The 23,876-nt window shown below is 30.3% G+C and overlaps 1 protein-coding gene across 1 annotated transcript; it reads right to left on the bottom strand.

The window, feature by feature from the left end:
• Nucleotides 1-1,424: 1,424 nt before the first annotated feature.
• LOC131655396 (uncharacterized) lies at nt 1,425-2,271 on the bottom strand. The gene has a single exon (XM_058925278.1). It carries the CDS (start codon nt 2,168-2,170, stop codon nt 1,712-1,714), a length of 459 nt encoding a protein of 152 aa, XP_058781261.1. The 5' UTR covers nt 2,171-2,271; the 3' UTR covers nt 1,425-1,711.
• Nucleotides 2,272-23,876: the final 21,605 nt, after the last annotated feature.

The raw sequence follows: 23,876 nt of genomic DNA, 5'->3' as shown, positions 1-23,876 counted from the left end.
TTAATCATTTATTCGTAAAAAAGATATGTTCATCTTAAGTAAATATCATTTAGATTCAACTTATTCAAAGAAAGACCAATGTCTAAACCCAAAATGAAAGTCCCCGGAAATGACCAAGTCTTGCTTTTAAAAGAAGATAGATTATAAACTCCGGTTGGAACCAAGTCACGCCAGTAATATAGTGAATTGAATATTCAATCTCCATGAAGACCGTGACCTGTACTCTGGAGTATTTTAGATTCACATCTGTGCCAGATCATTACATGATAATATCATTATAAAATTTATGAATCAAATCCAGAAGGAATAATATTCTATGGCGTACAGATCCGTCCACATTTAATACTATAAGAGTACGTCACCGTACGTATATATACATACAAAAACCAAAATATATACTTGCTTCTACTATATTCTATGGAGTATTATTTTTCATGATCTAAAATTTGTCCATTGACTTATATGGATTTTCCTATAAAAAAATTAATATGGATCGGGATCACATGTACATCATTGGTTCCAAGCTGTTTTATGTTGTAGATAATTTCAATCAAATCGCATAATTTAACTTTCACAATAACAAAATACTGATCTCACCATTCATTTATATATGCAACACTCACATCCATCTTAGATATTTATTTTTTTATTTCTATATTTTTTTATGCGAGTAATAATTTAAATTTTTTTGCATAGGTATTTATGATGCAATATTTAATATCATATCTTTGATTATATTTAATTGATTTAATATATTTAAATTTTAATTAATTTTATTAATAAAATGCCGATAGCATATTTAACTCTAAATTAACATTTTTTTTCTCTCTTTAATGGAGTCATAAATTTAAAATTATAAATAAAGATTAAAAATTGGAATAGTTTTATATATATATATATATATATATATATATATATATATATATATATATATATATATATATATATATATATATATATATATATATATATATATATATAATACAATAAATTTCAATTTTGCATTTTTTCCAAACTTTTTTATTTACAATGTTTTCATTATTTATGAAATCTAATTGAAGTTAGACCTGGTTTTAAATATAAATAAAATCAAGTTTGATCAAAATCTAATTTAAATTTTATCGTTACCTATGTAATTTAGTTGATGTTAAACCTGATTTTAAATTTTAAATAAATTAAGTTTGATCAAAATATAATTTAAGTTTTAAATCAAATCAAATCAAATATAATATGATTCTTTAAATAGTTCTAATGAATCAAATTTAAATTAAAATATAATATTATTTCTCAAATAATTCTAATAAATCAAATTTAAGTTAAAATATAATAAATAATAATTTCTTAAAAACTTTCAAGATTAGACCTCAATATTTAAAAAATATTTAGGTAAACATTTACATAATTACATCCATATTATTTATTAATCGATAATAGAAATTGAACTCGTATTTTTGCAAATGAGTCATCTCCTTATCTTCAAACTAATCTTCACTAACACACATATATAGGGAGAAGTTGGTGATGTGGACCCTATTATTATTATTTATAATGTAATATATCTTAATTAAAAGGAAATATAAAAATATAAAAATAAATTTATTAATTTCTTTCTTTCTTCTTTGTGAATAATATTGGAAAGATGAACTACAAATGAATGAATTAATGAGTAATTAATTACAAAAGAATAACTAATGTTGATCGATCGTATGAGTTAGCTAGCTACAGTGACCATTCTCTTGTTCTTATAACTAGGATGAAACAAGTTAAACCAAAACCCACTTTTCTTACTATATTGATGATCTCTACTATCTTTGTTTCTCCTTCTCGGAACAACCGCAGCCATTGACTTACTCTTCACGAGTCCACCATGTTTGTGAAACAGAAAGATAGTAGAGAAACTAGATCCATCATCATGCATTGGAGAAGAACAAGAAGAGCCTGAAGAGGAAGAGTAATAGGAAGACAAAGAGGAACAAGATGAAGAACAAGAAGCGGAGTTTGTGTTTTGAGAACAAGAACTAGAAGATGAAGAAGATAGTTGATCAAGTTTGTCTTTCAAACAAAGAGAACATACACCGGGTGATTGTACATGTTTGGGGTGTTTCTTGCAACGACCACCGTTAACGTTGAACATGCTGTCTTTGTCTTTTGGTTTTCTTAGGTTTGCCATGTTAGAAACTAGGTTTAATCGCAACAATGAACAAGTTGGTTGATAAATATATAAAGAGAGAGGTAATATATACGAGGGTGTGTTTGAGTTTCCTTGATAGTTCATGGGAGTTTCCTCAAAATAGTCTTTTTGACGGTTTTGTACTAGTTGAAAGTTAGTGTTAGAATTCAAAGGAGGGGTGTTTAAATGGACGGTTGAGATGGTGACACGTGGAATGAGTCGGTGGTTGTGATTGTATATTATGAATTTGATTGTGTGGGAAAGAAAAGACCAAACCTTTTTGTGGGGGGCGGCGTGGAAATTCTATGTTTTGGTAACACGGGTTTAGTGGACAAAATCAAATTAAGCAACTAATCAAACCCAAAGGGTAAGTAAGACACCAAAACGTAGTCGTTTTGTAATGTTATAGTTTATGCAGTTTTTTAAATAAATTTTTTATGAGAAATAGTTGCATGAATACGAACGTAAATCTATATTTTTAAGAACAACCAATAAAAAGATAGAGAATTTAAATTTATTTAAATTTTAATTTCGTTTTTAATTAGCATCATCGGGTGATTGAGATAATAGAGGAGAGAGACAATTTTATTTTTATTTTTTAATTAATAAAAAAATTATGATTGATTATATTTAAGTACAAGTGTTATGGTTGTGTCTATATAAGTATTTTCCTGTTTTTATTACCTCTGAATCGAAATATATGATTTTTAGTTGGAGTAAATAATGGGAAGAGAAAAAAAGTATGTACCGATAAAATCAAGGAATCAGATAGTTGTATTCAATCAATTTATAATTTTAATTTAAAAATATTTTATGATATGACAGAATATTATAATTTTATTGGAAGATGATGTTAAATGAAATTTTTGTGTGGTATTCAATCAAGATTTATAAAATTCAAATAAATTTAATAATGTTTAATTAAGATAAGCAAAATTTTTTTAAGATAATGAAGTTTTTTATATTTATTATCTTTTGCAACTAATAAAATATAATATTCAAAAGTTTGTATATTTTATTAAATTATTTAGTAAAATGTATTTTGAAATATTTTTTAACTAAAAGTACATATATTTTAATGCATTTTATTTTTCTTTTGATTTTTTTTATGATTTATGATTTTTTTTATAAATAATGAGTGTTTGTTGTTGATTTATAAAGTAACAACGATTAATACATTATCAACACATTAATTAATTCACATGAAATATAAGCTATCTGCGTGAAACCTTCATCAACCAATTAGAACGTACCAAAATGATTTATCTTGATTGCATTGTGTTAAAATGCAAACTTAATGAAATGAAAACAATGATAATAAATTTGCATGATATTCGAAACCATTACCTAGGATGCATTGCAAAACAACTTTTTTTTAAATGTGGTGTTTGTTAAAAATGTTTGATGTTAATTAGGGAAACATAAATATAACTTAGTGATATTAGTTATTTTTTTTGTTGTTGTTAGAAATATTGAAAGTAAATTTCGTTCAGCAAGAAGATACATTAAACATTAATCCTCAACAACAACATTAAACATTTTACTTGATACAACAACAACTAACATTGATAAGTTACATACATGTTTTTCTAACTAACATTAAACATTTTTAACAAGTTGTATTGAAGAAAATAATTTTAGCAATTATAAGAGAAGAGATTACATTAAGTAGCCAACCTTGATCAAAATATTTTCACTACTACAATATATATATATATATATATATATATATATATATATATATATATATATATATATATATATATATATATATATATATATATATATATATATATAGGGCATATCATATGAGAATGATATATTTATATGAGAATGTGAGAATGAATCCGAACCATTGGATTTTAAAATAAATGGTGGAGATTATGAGTGAATCTTTTTTTTCTCTCTCCTGTATCTTGAAATAAATGAAGTAGGAGAGAGAAAAAAAAGATTAACTCATAATCTCCACCATTTATTTTAAAATCCAATGGTTCGGATTCATTCTCACATTCTCATATAAATATATCATTCTCATATGATATGCCCTCTATATATATATCACTATGGTTGGGCGAATGATTATGAAGGTTTTGAGAGAAAATGATATTTATATATGATGGAGATCTAGTGCAAAGATGAGTGAAAATGGGGAATGATTCAAGTCAAAAAGTAATAGGCGTGATTAGAATCAGAAAACCAAGTTATTTAAATAAAGAAGCAAAAAATATATGAAACTCATTTATGTGATTCGAGTCACAAGATATGTGAATCGGGTCATATGATTTGAATCAGACAAGCTGGTAATTCGAATCAGAGTTCCATAAGAAACTAGGATAATTCACAGTTTAGTGTGATTTGAATCAAGCATTCATATTATTCAAATCAGAGTGATGCGATTCGAATCAAGCATTCGAGTGATTCGAATCATGAAAACTAGAAATGCATTCATAAGCTCTCTACGATTCTTATTTGAGTCAGTCAAACTGTGTGATTTGAATCACACAAGTAGAATCTCATTTTTTTTACAAAATTTCAAAGTATTTTGAGATTTTGCGTTAGTCATGACTTGAGTCATTCTTAAACATAGTTCCTGATTCAAAAACTAAATAGATTGATTTCAATCATATTGCTTAAGCTATAATCAAACACTTTAATTTATGTGTGCTAAAATATAGATCTAAAAATCAACCTAGACATGTGCAATTGATAAGGAGACTCAATGACAGAAATACCAAAACCAAAAGCTTAATGGACAAGCAATCAAAACCATAACCTTGAGGTATCAGATACATGCAATGCAACTTCAATGGTGTCAGGTCAAAAGATCCGAAGGAATTATCAACCGAGATTATCCCCTCTTATATTAACGCTTTATTACAGTGAATTGGATTTTGCATCAGACAAGATCCAGTCGTGGAAATTCGTGAGAACCTAAAGTTGATTCCCAAAGACAGTGTCATTGTTTTGGATTAGAACTGGAACTATGTGTGATTTGCAATAATGGACTCCTGATGTGGTGCAGCAAGCCTTTGGTGCATTGGAACACGGGAGTGGATCTGTAAATTTAGCACTCCAATATTCAAGCCAGTGGATGAGTCCAAAAACAGGGTTAAGTGAAACATGAAAAATGTGTACATTAATTCTTAAGCATGTAGAAAAATATATACACCTGGATAGAATAGTCATTGAGCCTTGTTTCAAAGTAACAAATGTGGTTTCTTTATTTGGGCCTTTGATCTGCCCAAAACACTTACCCATTCAATTATTTTTCTTTAAATCTAAAAGCCTCGTAACTATATGTCCTAGTTTTTGCAAAAGTGTTTTCATTAAGGAGTCATAATTCAATATCACGAATCCAAAATGCTTATTCATTCATAGCTAGTTTGTTTATCAACAATCTTTGTTAACACGACCACTAAATGTGATATAAAGGACGACGAAATAGTATGACCAAAACTCATAAATTAACAATATAAATTAAATTTATAATAAGACCAACTTGAAAATAAAACAACTAAAAAGGAATGTTGAAGTATGCATTAAATCCCTAAGTGATAAATAGAAAGAAAATATATTTCAAGATTGAAGAAAACATAAATCAATCTAGAAGTTGACGATGACAATATAACCGAGAGTTAGACTCGCTATAAAACTTGCATGGTGGAAGGATGGCGACAGAGCTGGCACGGCATGAGGTTGAATCCACAATTTGCTTAGTGGTGCAAAGTGAGGCTTACAATGGAGCCAAGAAAAACTAGATTGGAAATAAGGCCGATGGCGGTGTCGTGATAGTGGGTATTAGTTCAATGAGCGGTTTGGTTCGTCTGAGCTTGGATCTAGTTTTCTCGTGTAACATTTGTTGGGATCTGTTGTTTTAGTTTGTGGAACAGTTCAATTATGGGTTACGTTTTGGGATTGTTATTGATTTATTGGATTTTAGCTGTTATAAATATGTATCTCTTACATGCTTTCCATCGTAGCCTTTAGAACTTTAAAGTTAAAGATAGAGAGAAGATTTTGGGAATCTTAGTTGTAATCTTAGAGAGGCAAAAGTAAATTCATAAGGGTGTGTTCTTGAAAATTAGGAAACCCTTAGAGATATCTATGGAGGATTAAAAAACACTTCTAAACACTTTGGACTTGTGTGATTCATATATATAGAGTTAGAGAGATTGGGTAGCACTTAAGTAGAAAATATGATTTGTTTTTGGGAACTTAGGTGACTATTTTCTTGTAAATCATCTATTATCTTTTATAACAAATCTTAGAAGTATAGTGAATCAGTGAAATGCCCCATCCCCCTCCCAAAAGTAGACCATTTGATTAAAAAGGGTAAATAAGTTATTATGTTTCTTGTCTTTTATCTTCACTTGCCAAGTTAAATTGGTGTCTTATTTCACAAAGATTTATTTTTTGCTGGAAACCATTTATTTTGGTTGTCATTGATCTTTGTCCTCACACATCAAATTTCTTGGTGTGATTGAACTCTAAATAATCCTTCTGACGTTCTTTTAATTATTCTATCGATTTCATAATAAGTGGCATCCACCGTGAGGAAAATGGGTTTTGCTTACAAGTGAGTACCATGGGTTCTAAATGACATATTGAGAGGTTTTATGGAGTCAATGATTTTGGCTTGTGGGAAGTGAAGATGCAAGCAATCTTAGCTCAAGAGAAATGTATTGAAGCATTGAATGGTGGAGCATCGATGCATGCACGCCTAATAAAAGCAGAGAAGACTGAGATGGTGGATAAGACCATAAATGTCATTATCTTGTGCCTTAGTGATAAAGGTTTACGCGAAGTCACCATGGAGAATATTGCTACTTTGATGTGGGAAAAACTTGAATCATTCTACATGACCAAGTCTTTGACTCATAAGTTATGTCTGAAACAACAACTATACTCACTTGGATGCCAGGGAACAAATTTATAATGGATAATTTGATAGAATTTAACGATATTCTTGATTATTTTGAGAATATTGAGGTGAAGATTAATTATGAAGACAAGGTTATACTCTTGTTGAGCTCATTACGTAGTTCCTTTAAGCACTTTACAGATGCATTTTTAGGTAAAGAATTTACTATTACTTTGGATGAAGTCCAAACGTATGTGAGATCCAAAAAAATTTCAAAGGTGAAAGATTTGAAGATTAGAGATAGTGGTGAAGGCTTGAATATCTCGAGATAAGGAAATGATTATAGAAGGATTTCGAAATCAAAGAGTTTTAACAAGTTAAGATTAAAATGTTATATTTGTTAGAAACCCGATAACTTCAAAAGGGATTGTTCCCTGAGGGGGACAATGAAGATATTGTTCAGATTGCAATCTCCTTCGATTATGATAGTTATGAAAGTGTTAGTGTATTAGCGATGTTGGGTTTGAAGACTAGAGAGGGTTGGGTCAAGGATTCAGGTTGCTCTTGTTACATATTTCCAAAAATATAATACTTTGAGACTTTAAAGCTGAAGCAAGGTGGAATCATTCTCCTTAGTGATAATAAGACTTTCAAGGTTCATAGTATTGGTATGGTCAGACTTAAAATTTATGATGATCATGAGTTTCTTCCTCATAATATGAGGTATGTTCTAGAGGTTAAGCAAAATTTGTTATCCATAAGTGTTAATTCTCTGTGTTATAATTGGAATTATGTTTGGTAAAACTAACTTATGGGAACATGTTGAACAAGATGTTATATTCACTTCAACTAAAGAAGACATGTCGAGAAAGATGTTCTAAGCAAGATCCATTTCGACATCGCGTCTGTGAAAACTACAACTGGATTTGTTGAAGTGTGTTTAGTGTACAAGTGCAAAATATTTTGATATATTATGTGATCTTATGTGGCGCTTGATTTTAGGGATAACAGATTGTCTCTATTTTCAAGATATTTGATTGGTTTCTAAATATGGAGAATATTTAGGAAACTAATGATTGAAGCCCTATCTTTATGGAGAAGATTGAGGAGTATTTTCTGGAGTGCCTAGCGATTTGAAGCCCAAGTCCAGACCAGAAGATTGTTATAAATAGCAAGCATCAAACCTATTATTCGGTGGAACTTACATTGTAGTTTGTGGTTGGGTTTGTGCAGTCTTTCCTATTGTGAGCCTCTCTAATTTCATCTTGTTATAAAAGTTTGGTGTTTTCATTGTGTTGTAAGTTTTGTGTTCATTCATAAGCTTTTAAGCATTGAGTGACCGTGTTTTGGAAATGTGTCTTCTAATATTTGTAGTTGATCATCACGATTGTGATTGAGGGGGATTGAGGAAGGCCTCATACATAGGTAACTCTAAGGTAGAAGTTAGCACGGGTAGTGATTAAGTGAAAATGTTGTAAACTGGAGGTTGTTTACGTGTGAACGGAGGTTGTTTGCATAGTACTTCAAATTGATAGTATCATAGTGGACTTATTCATGGCTTGGTAGCCCCTATAGTAGGTATTGTTGATATCAAACTGGGTGAACAATTACTCGTGTTCTTTAAAGTTTATCCCTAGTGTAACTCGGTGAACTGACTTTTATTTTTAGTATGCAACAATGTTGCGGTGAGCATGAGTCGCCACCGACTTTTATTTTGTCCAATGTTAGGAAAGGTAAAAAGTACAGAAAAAGACCTTTTGAAAAGAAAACGGGCTCGGGGGGTAAGTTATGAAAAGGGAAGGTGCAAGCACCCTTTTCATCCGTAGTTATCTACGGGCTCTTAACTTGCTTAGCTCATGTTTGTTTGTTTGTTTTGAAAGGAACATAAGGACTTTAGCGTAAATGCGTAGCCTTAGTTTTTTTGAAATAGTAGTGAAGAGATGTTCTTTTATTGAGCTAGGCAGGTTAAGAGCACTACCCTAACTACTTGGTCCTTTTCTAAACTTTTTACGATTCCCAGGATCATCCACACTATATAGAAGTAGGAAATCCTTGTTATATTGGACGTGCGGGTCATCGAAGGGTCATCAAGTGGTCATAGAAGGCAACTTATGAGGATACTTTAGCATTTCGAAGGGACTATCATCATTTAATCAAAGGCAACATCGAGGGACAAGATCATTTTTACCGTAGGCAACTCGAAGGGTCTATGATCTTTTATGATGATTTTTATTCGTAGGTAACCCTGCTAAGAGTATCCTCACGTTCGAGGGACATGACCGTTTAATTTGTAAGGCAACAAAGAGGGGCGTACCCTAGAGGTGAGTGTGTGCGGCAATCACGTGTGTTAGATTCAATTATTTATTATCTTGAGTTAGTTAGCTATGTTCAATTTTAGTCTTTCCATGCAATCCTATTAACCATACATCTAACAGTTAATATTTGTACAAAAAATTAAAATACGGAAAGTAGAGTTCCTACACTATTACATGGCTTCGGGAGGGGGATTACAAATTGCCAAACGGGAATAAAAATTATTACAATTATTACAAAACCAAATGAAAATGAAAAGACAAATGTTCAAAAAATGAAATGGAGACTGTAGATGTCTGTAAAAGTCCGAAAGCCTCAAGTGTAGTACCTTATAATCAAAATAAAATATTAGTGACAATGCATAAAATAATAGATGAATAAATGACAAAATAAAACACGGACAAATATTGATAAGAAAAAAATAATTAATTAAGAGAAAGTTGAAATTAATCCATAAGACTCTAAAAAATGTTAAAAAGAAATAAAGAGAAAATTAAAGTATCTAATTACATGACTACTAAATAATTTAAAGGAAAAAAGTTTTACATTTTGAATAATAGATATGCAAGAACTAATGTTACAATAAAACACATTAAATGAATTAAATTATTAATTGAAATAAATAATAGAAATGTTAAGACAAAAAATGAGGAAGAAAAAAAAAGTAGATGAAACAAGGACCAATTCTTTCTCCTGTAGCTTCCACGATTCGTAAAAACAAAGGATTTAAAAATGCTTTCCTTGACTTTTCAACTATACCACAAACCAATGGTTACGTGACACATGGCTATTATTTAGAATACAAAACAAAATAAATATAACCAATATATGCATCAGGCGTGAGATAATAAAAAGCATTTTTTTCAGATTTTTGGTTTTCTTCTATTTCATGCTTCCTCTCTTCTTCATGTCCTGAAAAACAAAAACAAATAGAAAATTGCAAGTGATTTTTGGTGTCGATTATGTGGCTGACTTTGTTGGTTTTGTAGTAAAAGGTTTGTTAGTGTGAATGGATCGAAGGTGTTGGTTTTGTTAGAGATTGAATTGATGAAGTTTGATTTGACGATATAGATTTTTCGGTGAGGACAATGAATATTGGTTTTGTGTGAAAGTTTTGCTTATGGTAATGGAATGGTTTTTTTTTTTTAGTGAAGGATTGTTGTTATTGTGGGATCTATAAACTTGTGGTGTGAGGATTTGAAAGGGTCAATTGTTAGTTCCCGAAATATGGCTCTTGTACCTCTTTTTATAGTCTCAAAATCAAGTCACAAATGGTATAGAACAACCAAATTATTAGCATTATGACCTTTGTCCACCACTTTAATCTTTTCTTCAATTTTGTTGATATTTTGTCTTGGGAATTTTGGAATGCTTGGAGATTTTGTCTCTACATGTTTTGGAAAGTTTTTGAAATTTACTAATAACATAATTATAAAAAAAATTCTACTATTAGTAATAAAAACTAAGGAAAAAGTGACAAAAAAAATTGTTTGATTCTTTTTTATTTTATAACAATTTTTGGTTATTTTTGTGAATAAAAAGTGGGGGGAAAAAACATTTTTTTTTTTAAATAGTGAATAAAGAAATACAAAAATGACATTTAAATAATAAATTTTTTTTGTAATTTTTTTGAATAAAAAGTGAAATGTTAGAACTAAGGTTAAAAACAAAAGAAAAAGGAAAAATGTTGGCTGTAAGATTCAATCCTATGACCTTGTACTTGTAAACCTTACCTCCTTACCAATTGTGCTATATTATTTATTCGAAATAAAAAGCCAATTGAAAGTTTATGAAGCATCGGTCAGCATTTTGCTATTTATTACTCCCTCCGTCCCAAAATAAGTGTCGCATTTGATAAAATTATTTGTCCCAAAATAAGTGTCGTTTTAAGTTTCCAATGCAAATTTAATTTTTATCTTTCAATTATGCCCTCTAATTAATACTCTTAATTTATTATTCTCTCACTTTACATTTATGATCATTCAAATACACCAATAATAAACAGGGATAGTTTTGTAAAAACACTATTCTCTCTCTTTCATTTCTTACATTTTCTTAATCTGTGTGAAATGACCAACTATGACATATATTATGGGACGGAGGGAGTAAAATATAACAATTTAAGGGTAAACTATTATATTTTTTTAAAATAGACTTTAAACCGAATATTTATAAAATTCAGAATGTCAAATGTAAATGAACCCGATATTTTATAAAAATCCAATTTTTGAAATAGTTTTGAATTTTTTAAAAGTGTGGGCAAATTTTGGGGTATGACACCTAGCTTTGTTTATGGCCGTCGATTGAAAATAGTGAAAAAAATACTTAACTATCATCTCAATTTTTAAAAAAATCGAGGGGTTATGGTAATTTTTTTTATAAAAATGGTTACATTGTTTACCTAAAATATTAAAAATATATTGTACGCAACAAGTCTTCGCAGAATATCAAGATTGTTTATTCAGAATATTAAAATTACAGCATGGGCAAGTCTCATACAATATTTGTTGCATACATTGTATTTTTAGTATTCTGGGTAAACAGTGTAACCATTTTTGTAAAAAAATAAAATTTACTCTAACCCCTCGTTTTTTTTGTTAGAGTTCTTTTAAAAAAATGGTTATATTGTTTACCCATAATATTAAAAATACATTGTATGCAACAAATCATCGCAGAATATCAAGATTGTTTACTCTAGAATATTCAAAATACATCATGTCTAGGTCCCATACAAAATGGTAGAGATCTGCACTTGAATGTCAGATATGTCTTCCCCAAGATTGATTGTTGATGCTATCATTATCACTTCTTACACTAGAGTATACAATTTGCATGCTTTGAATGCATCAAACTTCTAATTAGGTGTTTGTTCCGAAAATTGGAAAATGTTTTTTTAGTACTTACAATCCATCAGTAAAGACTTTTAAGAATAAATCATAGTTATTCAAAACCTTCAATAACAACAACAACATCAACACTATTGTTTGAGATGAGTTGCAAAAGCTGGAAAAATATTTTGTTCAAGGTAGAAGAACATTTTTTTTAGTTTTGCAATCCATCCTAAAAAAATGACGCTTTCAATGGTGAGGCGCCTGCAAATAAGATAATATTATGGTGAAATCTGTTCAGCGATTAATTTATAGTAAAATTTGATTATTTTATCCCTCAGGTTATAAAAGAAACCGAAGGGTTAAATCATTTATTTTACAGTTGTTAACAAATAAAAATATAAAGTGCATTAGCCGGGATTCGAAGCATGTCTTGAATGGTATATCACCTTGGTTTTTAAAACAACCGAGGCAACAAGTTGTTTTTTGGATGACGTGAAAGCTTCTTCATGAAAGCGTTATTTGTTATAGTGGTTGCAGACAAAATTTGGTTTAAAAAGAATGTGAACTATGATCATTTGAGAGTCTTTGGTTTTATGCATATTCCAAAGGATGAGATATCCAAGTTGGATGCAAAGTCAATACAATGTATCTTCATCGACTATGGGCAAGATGATTTTGGTTACTGGTTGTATGATCATGTAGGGAAGAAGCTTATCTGAAGCCACAATATAGTATTCATGGAAAACCAAACTATTGAAGACATTGATAAGGTAGAGAAGATTACACTAAAGAAAGATGCCAATTTGTCTAATATTGATCCAGTTCAGTTACCTAATCATAATCTAGATGCTATTGGTGGTGATGATCAGAATGATGAACCATATAATTATGTTGATGATTAACAACTTGGAGATGAGGTGAATATTCCAACTATTGATGGTGAAGGGGAGAATGATATGTCGCAGGATAAGAATCTTGGTGAAGCTCCATAATCATCTCAACTTCAGCTTAGGAGTTCTAACAGATAGAGACAACCTTCTACAAGGTATAATTCTGATGAGTATGTGATTTGGAGAAAGAGATCTCTATAAAACAACCCGATGGTTTTCAAGTTAAAGTCAAAGAAGATTATGTATGTATATTGAGAAAGAGTCTATATGGGTTATAGCAAGCTCCAAAGCAATGATACAAAAAGTTTGAGTCTATTATGTGTGATCAAGGATACTAGAAGACTACTTCAGGTCATTGCGTCTTTGTTAGAAAATTTTCTAACGATGAATTCATTATCTTGTTGTTATATGTTTATGATATGCTTATTGTAGGGAGAATATTTCTAACATTGACAGGTTAAAGAAGCAGTTGGGCGAATTATTTTCCATGAAAAACATGGGAGCAACTAAACATATTTTTGGCATTAGAATCATGTGTGACAGAAAAGAGAAGAAACTTTGGATGTCACAAGAATATTATATCGAAAGAATGCTGCCAAGATTAAAAATGGAAAATTCTAAGACGGTAAGCACTCTTCTCACTACTCACTTTAAGTTGAGTTTTAATCAAAGTCCTTCAAGTGAGCATGAAACATTTGATATGAAACTTGTTTCTTATGTGTCTGCTGTGGATAGTTTGATGTATGTAGTGATGTGTACAAGACCAGATATAATAGATGTTGTTGGTGCAGTCAGTTGATTTTTGTCAAATCCAAATAGAGAGTATTAAAATGGTATAAAATGGATTTTAAGGTATCTTCACGGTACTACTTATTTGAGGCTTTATTTTGGAGGAGATAAGCCTACTCTAGTGGGGTACTCTGACTCTGATATGGCTGAAGACATTGATTCCAGAAAGTCCACTTCGGGTTACAAGATTAAATTTGCAGAGGGAGCTATAGCTTGGTAGTCTAGATTACAAAAGTGTGTAGTATTGTCATCTACATAGGTCGAGTTCATTACCATTGTTGAAGCATGCAAAGAGTTACTGTGGTCGAAGAGATTTTTGCAGGAGCTTGATTTTGTTCAAGACAAATATGTGTTATTTGTTGATAGTCTAAGCGTTATTCATCTTGGTAAGAATGTGACTTTTTATAATAGGCCAAAGACATTAATGTGAGATATCAATGGATACGTGATGTTTTGGATGCTAAGTTGTTGGAGTTAGCTAAAGTTCACACAGATGATAATGGTTCATATATGATGACTAAAGCATTACCAAGAGGGAATTTAAAGCTTGTTGTGATATCGCTGGTTTGGCGATTTTCCCCACATAGTTGTGGGGAGAGATTTGTTGGGTTTGGGCTCCCTTCCTATGTGGAGAAAAACCCAAAAATGAATAACCCATTTATCTCACTTATTTAAGTGGAAAGTGTCAATTTAGGGTTAAGAGAGATAGATAAAAAATAAGGATTCAAAAGAAAGAGAAAAGAGGAGAGAACACATTCTAGTTTTTCTGCAACTAGCCTCACTAAATCGACGATCCTCGATTCGTTAACCGTCAGATCGAGCTCAAATTTGGAGGGCAAGTTCACAACACATGTATTTAAATTTTATCGTTAAGAATTTTAAAAGAAAATCCGAGCTGAGAGATATCTGCTTCACACTGAAGCTGCAGGTTTGGGTAATTTTCCATCTTTTTGATTCTTATTTGCAAGTTAGTTTGCTTTGTGATTTGCAGTCGTTATCACCATTTTGTGAATCGCTTTAAGACTCCCTTGTACCCTTAATTAGTTATAGTGGAACTATTTCTTTAGTCTGGACGACTCGTGCTTTTTACTCTCGTATTGTGAAGTTTTCTACGTTAAAAATATCAGTGTTATTTTGTGCTTTTATTTTTTTTTTAATTTTTCGTTATATATGTTGTTGATTCTCAAGGTTTCTACAAGTGAAAAATTTTATATTCGCTGTGTATTAGTCTGTTATTGTGTCTTAATTTTCCATTAAAGTGGTATCAAAACCGATGGTTCAACTAAAGGTCTGACTCATTGTATCAAAAGTCTTCCTGGCATGGTTGTGGTCAGGCGGCATATACCATTATATTTCCTGCAACGGCGGTACAAGTGTATGTGGATGAAAGAACTTCCGCTTAAGGGGAACATAGTGGATGAACTCACACTTAAAGGGGAGAATATTGTAATACAAATGTGAGTTGAAAGTCTCACATTGCTAAGAAAAGTAGAGGTTGAACACTTTATAAGTGAGAGAAACTATACACTTATCACCTTAAGGTTTTGGATGAATATGATGTCTCTTTCATTTGCGTGTTACTCTTGATCTAAAGTGAAAACTTCTCAAGATGATCCAACATATATTAACAGTGTTATTCTCTTATTGTCATAACAACGCTCATGTTATGAAATTCACCAAATCAATATAGAGATGAATGATACATGAAGGAGAGAAAGAGAAGAGAGAAAGCAATATTGTATTATCTTCTTCCAAAAGTACCATTTACATTGCAATATGATCCATATTTATAGTACATGACCAATAACAACCATTAACTCAAGGAATACACAAAGGTTAAGAACTTAAATTATAGGAGTGAAGGAATATAGAAAGATTGGGGAAAATGAACATCCACATCTATTTACTATTATTCATAACACTCCCCCTTGGATGTTCATTGAGGATATAAGTTGAGAAAATAATCAAATACTTGATTGCAGCCCAGTAGGCTGATTATCACTTGATAAATTAATTTTCCCAATATTAGGGAAATGTGTAATAGAAAAGCTACCTTCTTTTTCCTCAGGCTTGTACTACACTTATATTAGTACAATTGAAGCACGTGTCATTGTAAACCAATAGTTTATAAATTACACTTAAATGTGTCGTTGGTAAAATCGGTTGGGTCATCTCGGATATAATATGATGCGAATAATTTGTATTGAAGAACCAGAAGTTTCTTCAATCCAGTCAATTTTTGTGTGTTTGTAAAGGAAAATAAAATTGTGAGAAATTACATTTTGATGACATTAATTGTTGCATCGACTAAAATATCATGCATATGTCTCTACTCACAACCATAAGTTTGTGAAATTATTTTCTCAACTAATTAGACTAAGATCTTGTTTTATGGATTTTTTTTTTATAGAAATTCATGTATAAGTATCACATATATTATTAAAATTGATATTGAATATCATATATATTCATAAAAAGAAAATGGACCCGAAGATCCATTCTTTAGACGTCTAAAGTTAATTATATGGTTGATACTTATGAGATCATCAATTCTAAATTATATATTTGAAACACCCTAAGTATCATATTAGTATATTTATTCGCATTAAGCCAACAAGATACTATATCTTAGTCCTCCCTAATTTATTCTAATACTTCTCATCTTAGTGAACATTTGGATGTGTTGTGTAAATTCCAATTGCTCCAATATAATACATTAAGATGAGTCAAAGTCTATTAAAGATTAGACACTAAGTGAGAATTGGCCAAAATAAGTATATTCAATTGAATAAGAATTAAACTCACTTTACAAGTGACTCACTTTTGGACCTGTAGTCCGAACACCTCATGGGGTGAAACTAAATGGATATAAATGAGTTTTTGTGAAAAAGAAAAATAAGAATGATAATAAAGTTTTATTTATTGCTCAATGATTTTCACAAAGACCTAAGATTGATTTTGATAAAACATATTCACCTGTAGTGGATTCAATTGATTTTCGATAATTAATTAGCCTTGTAACACATGAAGGGCTTAATTTAAACATGATGGATGTAATGACATCTTATTTATATGGTTCACTTAATAGTGACATTTACATGAAACTCCCTGAAGGGTTCAATATACCAGAGGCACGTAATTATGGATCTCGAGAAAACTACTACATCAAATTGAACAAGTCTCTGTATGAGTTGAAAGAATCTGGATGCATGTGGTATAATCGCCTCAGAGAATATTTACTAAATGATGAATATACAAATAATTCAATTTGTACTTGTATTTTCATAAAATGACGTGGAAAAGCATTTGCAATACTAGTTATCTGTGTGAATGACATACATATTATTGGAACTCCTGAAGAGCTTCCAAAAGCTATAAATTCCTTAAAGAAAAAGTTTGAGATGAAGGACCTAGGAAAAACAAAAATTATGTCTAGGCTAACAAATTGAGAATTTGGACAATGAAATATTTGTACATCAGGAAGATTATATAGAAAAGTGTTGAAACATTTCTATATGGACAAATTTCATTCGTTGTCTATATCATTAGATGTAGAGAAAGATCCTTTCAGGCCTCAAGAAAATGATTCTATAAATTGTTTGGTCCTGAAGTACCATATCTTAGTACAATTGGAGCACTAATGTACCTTGCTAATTATACACGTCTCGATATATCGTTTGTGGTCAATCTATTACCAAGATACAATTATTCGCCTACATAAAGACATTTGAACGGAGTCAAACATATACTTCTATATCTTAGAGATGCTGGTTACTTGTGAGATTCTCAAAATAGTAGATCAGAAACAGGTTATTTGTTTACATGTGATGGTACAACCATTTCATGGAGATCTATGAAACAACTCATGGCAACAACTTTATCAAATCCTGCATAACTATTAGCACTACATGAAGTCGCTTCGAAGAAGACATTTTAAGCAACGACTACAAAGAATATCACCACACATATAAATGTTTGCATGAGGGGGAGAAATACATATGTTTTGCACTCTTTTTCCCTTCACCGTGGTTTTGTCCCACTGGATTTTCCTGGTAAGGTTTTTAACGAGGCAATTCACATTCAAAGGATATTGTACTCTTTTTCCTTCACTAGAATTTTTCCCACTGGGTTTTCTCTAGTAAGGTTTTAACGAGGCATTACCAAACTTGGAAGAAAAAAATTTTGAAGTCCTAAGTGTTAGAGGTAATATTAGGTAATTATTTTATTATTTTTCTTTCTCATTATCCGTGTTGAATTTTGATATTATATCTTATTAGATTATCAATATTCTCTAAATGATTACAAAATAACGTGTTTGTTATATAGTTCCTGAAGAACTTAACAAATATCCATTAAAGATAGTATTAAGTTTGTTATATAGTTCTTGAAGAACATACATAATAGAATTAAGTTTGTTATATAGTTCTTGAAGAACATACAAAATGTATTAAGTTTGTTATATAGTTCTTGAAGAACATACATAAATGAATTTGGACATAAAATGTATAATAGAAAAGGTATCGATTTTTTCCTCGGGCTTGTACTACACTTATATTATACAATTTAAGCACATGTTATTGTAAACCAGTAGTTTACTTAAATGTGTCGTTGGTAAAACCGGTTGGGTCATCTTGGATATAATATGATGCGAATAATTTGTATTGAAGAACCAGAAGTTTCTTCAATCCATTAAATTTTTGTGTGTTTCTAAAGGAAAATGAAAATTTGAGAAATTGCATTTTTATGATATGAATTGTTGCATAGACTAAAATAGCATGCATATTTCTCTACTCACAACCAAAAGTTTGTGAAATTATTTTCTCAACTAATTAGACTAAGATCTTATTTTCTAGATTTTTTTAGAAATTTCTGTATAAGTATCACATATATTATTAAAATTGATATTAAATATCATGTAATATATGTTCATAAAAAGAAAATGGACCCGAAGATCTATTCTTTAGACGTCTAAAGTTAATTATATGGTTGATACTTATGAGATCATCAATTCTAAATTATATATTTGAAACACCCAAAGTATGATATTAAGATATTTATTCGCATTAAGCCAACAGTATACTATATCTTAGTCCTCCCTAATTTATTCTTATACTTCTCATCTAAGTGAATATTTGGATGTGTTGTGTATCTTCCAATTGCTCCAATATAATACATTAAGATGAGTCACGAAAGAATATTGGAAAAATATAATTAATATGACTCTCAATTTTGAGGATATATTTTGAGAAAATAATCAAATACTTGATTGCAGCCCAGTAGGCTGATTATCACTTGATAAATTAATTTTCCCAATATTAGGGGGAGGGAATAAGCAGCTGAAATCATGAACAAGAAGTTCAAATGAACAACTAAAATCATGAACAAGAAGTTCAAATGAACAATTTAAATTAAATTGTTGTCTTGATCCTCATACAAATCAATATGAACCAAAAGTTCAAAATATTATTCATTTGCAAAGTTTATGAAATAAATTATCAGCTGATAATACTCCACTCAAAGTTGATTCTCCTATTGGATAATATAATATTGCAAATGAGTTGTTGATGCGCCTGAAGCGTGGTATGAAAGTCGGTTCCAATGTTAAAAGTCCCCTACTAAGAAAATAAACTAAAAATGACCCAAGTGAGGATATGAAAATGCTAAAAGCACTTTGATCTAATTTAATTTTCAGTTCCAGAAGAACAAATCAAGTACTTGAAATATGAAATAAAGAGATCTCAATAAATTATGTCATGGATGAAATGGAATGGAACCGAAATTGAGATAACCAAATAAAGTCAATATTGACAATGTCTTTGTATACAATATAGCGCTAAAAGTGATCAATGATAACGAGGATCGTGAGTCAAAGTCTATTAAAGATTGTAGACTAAGTGAGAATTGGCCAAAATAAATATATTCAATTGAAGAAGAATTAAACTCACTTTACAAGTGACTCACTTTTGGACCTGTAGTCTGAACACCTCAAGGTGTGAAACTAATTGGATATAAATGAGTTTTTGTGAAAAAGAAAAATAAGAATGATATGAAGTCTGATTTATCGCTCAATGATTTTCACAAAGACCTAAGATAGATTTTGATAAAAACATATTCACCTGTAGTGGATTCAATCAATTTTTGATTAATTAGTCTTATAACACATGAAGGACTTAATTTGAACATGATGGATGTAATGACATCTTATTTATATGGTTCACTTAATAGTGACATTTATGTGAAACTCCCTGAAGGGTTCAATATACCAGAGGCACGTAGTTGTCATTCTCGAGAAAACTACTACATAAAATTGAACAAGTCTCTCTATGGGCTGAAAGAATCTGGATGCATGTGGTATAATCGCCTCAGTACTAAATGACGAATATACTAATAACTCAATTTGTCCTTGTATTTTCATAAAATGGTGTGGAAAAGTATTTGCAATAATAGTTGTCTATGTGGATGACATTAGTATTATTGAAACTCCTGAAGAGCTTCCAAAAGCTGCAAATTGTTTAAATAAAGATTTTGAGATGAAGGACCTAGAAAAGACAAAATATGTCTAGGTTTCTAAATTGAGCATGTGGACAAAAGAATATTTGTACATCAAAAGGCTATATAGAAAAGTGTTGAAATGATTCTATATGAACAAATGTCACATGTTTCCTACTCCAATATGGTTGTTAGATCATTAGATGTGGAGAAAGATCTTTTTAGGCCTCGAGAAAAGGATAAAAATTGCTTGGTCTAGAAGTACCATATCTTAGTGCAATTGGAGTACTAATGCACCTTGCTAAATATACACATCATGATATATCATTTGCGGTCAATCTATAAGTAAGATAGAATTATTCACCTATACGAAGAAATTGGAAAGCGGTCAAACATATACTTCGTTATCTTAGAGATGCAGGTTACTTGTCAGATTCTCACAATGGTAGATCAGAAAGAGGTTATTTATTTACATGTGATGGTACAACCATTTCATGGAGATCTATGAAACAAATCATGGAAACAACTTCATAAAATCCTGCATAACTATTACCACTACATGAAGTCACTTCGAAGAAGACATTTTAAGCAACGACTACAAAGAATATCGTCTCACATGTAAATGTCTGCGTGAGGGGGAGAAATACATATGTTTTGCACTCTTTTTTCCTTCACCATGGTTTTGTCCCATTGGGTTTTCCTGGTAAGGTTTTTAACGAGGCAATTCACATTCAAGGGATATTGTACTCTTTTTCCTTCACTAATTATACACGTCTCAATATATCGTTTGTGGTCAACCCTTGAATGTGAATTTTCATATGCTGGTTCACATAGATAACTAGTATTGCAAATGCTTTTCCACGTCATTTTATGAAAATACAAGTACAAATTGAATTATTTGTATATTCATCATTTAGTAAATATTCTCTGAGGCGATTATACCACATGCATCCAGATTCTTTCAACTCATACAGAGACTTGTTCAATTTGATGTAGTAGTTTTCTCGAGATCCATAATTACGTGCCTCTGGTATATTGAACCCTTCAGTGAGTTTCATGTAAATGTCACTATTAAGTGAACCATATAAATAAGATGTCATTACATCCATCATGTTCAAATTAGGTCCTTCATGTGTTACAAGACTAATTAATCAAAAATTGATTGAATCCACTACAGGTGAATATGTTTTTATCAAAATCTATCTTAGGTCTTTGTGAAAATCATTGAGCAATAAATCAGACTTCATATCATTCTTATTTTTCTTTTTCACAAAAACTCATTTATATCCAATTAGTTTCACACCTTGAGGTGTTCAGACTACAGGTCCAAAAGTGAGTCACTTGTAAAGTGAGTTTAATTCTTCTTCAATTGAATATATTTATTTTGGCCAATTCTCACTTAGTCTACAATCTTTAATAGACTTTGACTCATGATCCTCGTTATCATTGATCACTTTTAGCGCTATATTGTATACAAAGACATTGTCAATATTGACTTTATTTGGTTATCTCAATTTCGGTTCCATTCCATTTCATCCATGACATAATTTATCGAGATCTCTTTATTTCATATTTCAAGTACTTGATTTGTTCTTCTGGAACTGAAAATTAAATTAGATCAAAGTGCTTTTAGCATTTTCATATCCTCACTTGGGTCATCTTTAGTTTCTTTTCTTAGTAGAGGACTTTTAACATTGGAACCGACTTTCATACCACGCTTCAGGCGCATCAACAACTCATTTGCAATATTATATTATCCAATAGGAGAATCAACTTTGAGTGGAGTATTATCAGCTGATAATTTATTTCATAAACTTTGCAAATGAATAATATTTTGAACTTTTGGTTCATATTGATTTGTACGAGGATCAAGACAACAATTTATTTTAAATTGTTCATTTGAACTTCTTGTTCATGATTTCAGCTGTTCATTTCCCTCCCCCTAATATTGGGAAAATTAATTTATCAAGTGATAATCAGCCTACTGGGCTGCAATCAAGTATTTGATTATTTTCTCAACTTATATCCTCAAAACTGAGAGTCATATTAATTATATTTTTCCAATATTCTATCATGACTCATCTTAATGTATTATATTGGAGCAATTGGAATTTACACAACACATCCAAATGTTCACTAAGATGAGAAGTATTAGAATAAATTAGGGAGGACTGAGATATAGTATCTTGTTGGCTTAATGCGAATAAATATATTAATATCATACTTTGGGTGTTTCAAATATATAATTTAGAATTGATGATCTCATAAGTATCAACCATATAATTAACTTTAGACGTCTAAAGAATGGATCTTCGGGTCCATTTTCTTTTTATGAATATATATGATATTCAATATCAATTTTAATAATATATGTGATACTTATACATGAATTTCTATAAAAAAAAAATCCATAAAACAAGATCTTAGTCTAATTAGTTGAGAAAATAATTTCACAAACTTCTGGTTGTGAGTAGAGACATATGCATGATATTTTAGTCGATGCAACAATTAATGTCATCAAAATGTAATTTCTCACAATTTTATTTTCCTTTACAAACACAAAAATTGACTGGATTGAAGAAACTTCTGGTTCTTCAATACAAATTATTCACATCATATTATATCCGAGATGACCCAACCGATTTTACCAACGACACATTTAAGTGTAATTTATAAACTACTGGTTTACAATGACACGTGCTTCAATTGTACTAATATAAGTGTAGTACAAGCCTGAGGAAAAAGAAGGTAGCTTTTCTATTACACATTTTCTGTCCAAATTGTGTTGTGTAATACAAAGATATTCGATACCTCCAATATAAGTCAAAACCAATATAATAGTATTTCATTATTAAACACTTTAATCAAATACATTCATATGAACATATGATCATATAATTATCAAACAATTACCCCTTATAAAATTAAACATATTTAATCATACAATATTATATCACTAAAATTATATCATCATATAATTAATTTGATTTACTATCCTTCAGGGATGGATAAGTTCTTCAGGAACTAGAAAAATAATTTATTTTTCTATCCTTCAGGGATGCTCGATAAGTTCTTCAGGAGCTATATAAATAATTTGTTATAAACAATAATCTAAAAAATATATATAACCATCCTTCTGGGATGCGTTAAAATCATTTGTCATTTTTCTGGAATGACAATATATTAATGAACATATTACAAATTATGAATTTTTAGATCGATACAACAAGAAAAATTTATGAAATCCTTCTGGGATTCAATAATATTATAGATGCGACCTTTTAAAGGTGATTGAACGTTGAATTCTTCTGGAATTCATCAATTATTGATAAACACAATACTCGATTAAACTCAATCTTTGAACAATAATTTGGAGTTAGTTTAATAATAATATTTAGTTTTACAAATATCACATCACAAACTATTTCCATAAACAACTGTCAAGAAAAATTATTCTTTGTGCAATTCTTCAGGGATGCTTGAATATTAAATTAACACTTTTATGTGTTAAAATTCAATTTCGGACAAACATA

The sequence above is a fragment of the Vicia villosa genome, linkage group LG3 (genome assembly GCF_029867415.1).
Source record: "Vicia villosa cultivar HV-30 ecotype Madison, WI linkage group LG3, Vvil1.0, whole genome shotgun sequence".
NCBI classification, from domain to species: Eukaryota; Viridiplantae; Streptophyta; class Magnoliopsida; order Fabales; family Fabaceae; genus Vicia; species Vicia villosa.
The sequence above is the reverse complement of the archived record's forward strand: the minus strand, read 5'-3'. Positions and strand labels throughout refer to the sequence as shown.

Coding starts and splice junctions, on each gene's coding strand:
- LOC131655396 (XM_058925278.1), bottom strand. CDS start 2,170: ATGGCAAACCTAAGAAAACCAAAAGACAAAGACAGCATGTTCAACGTT.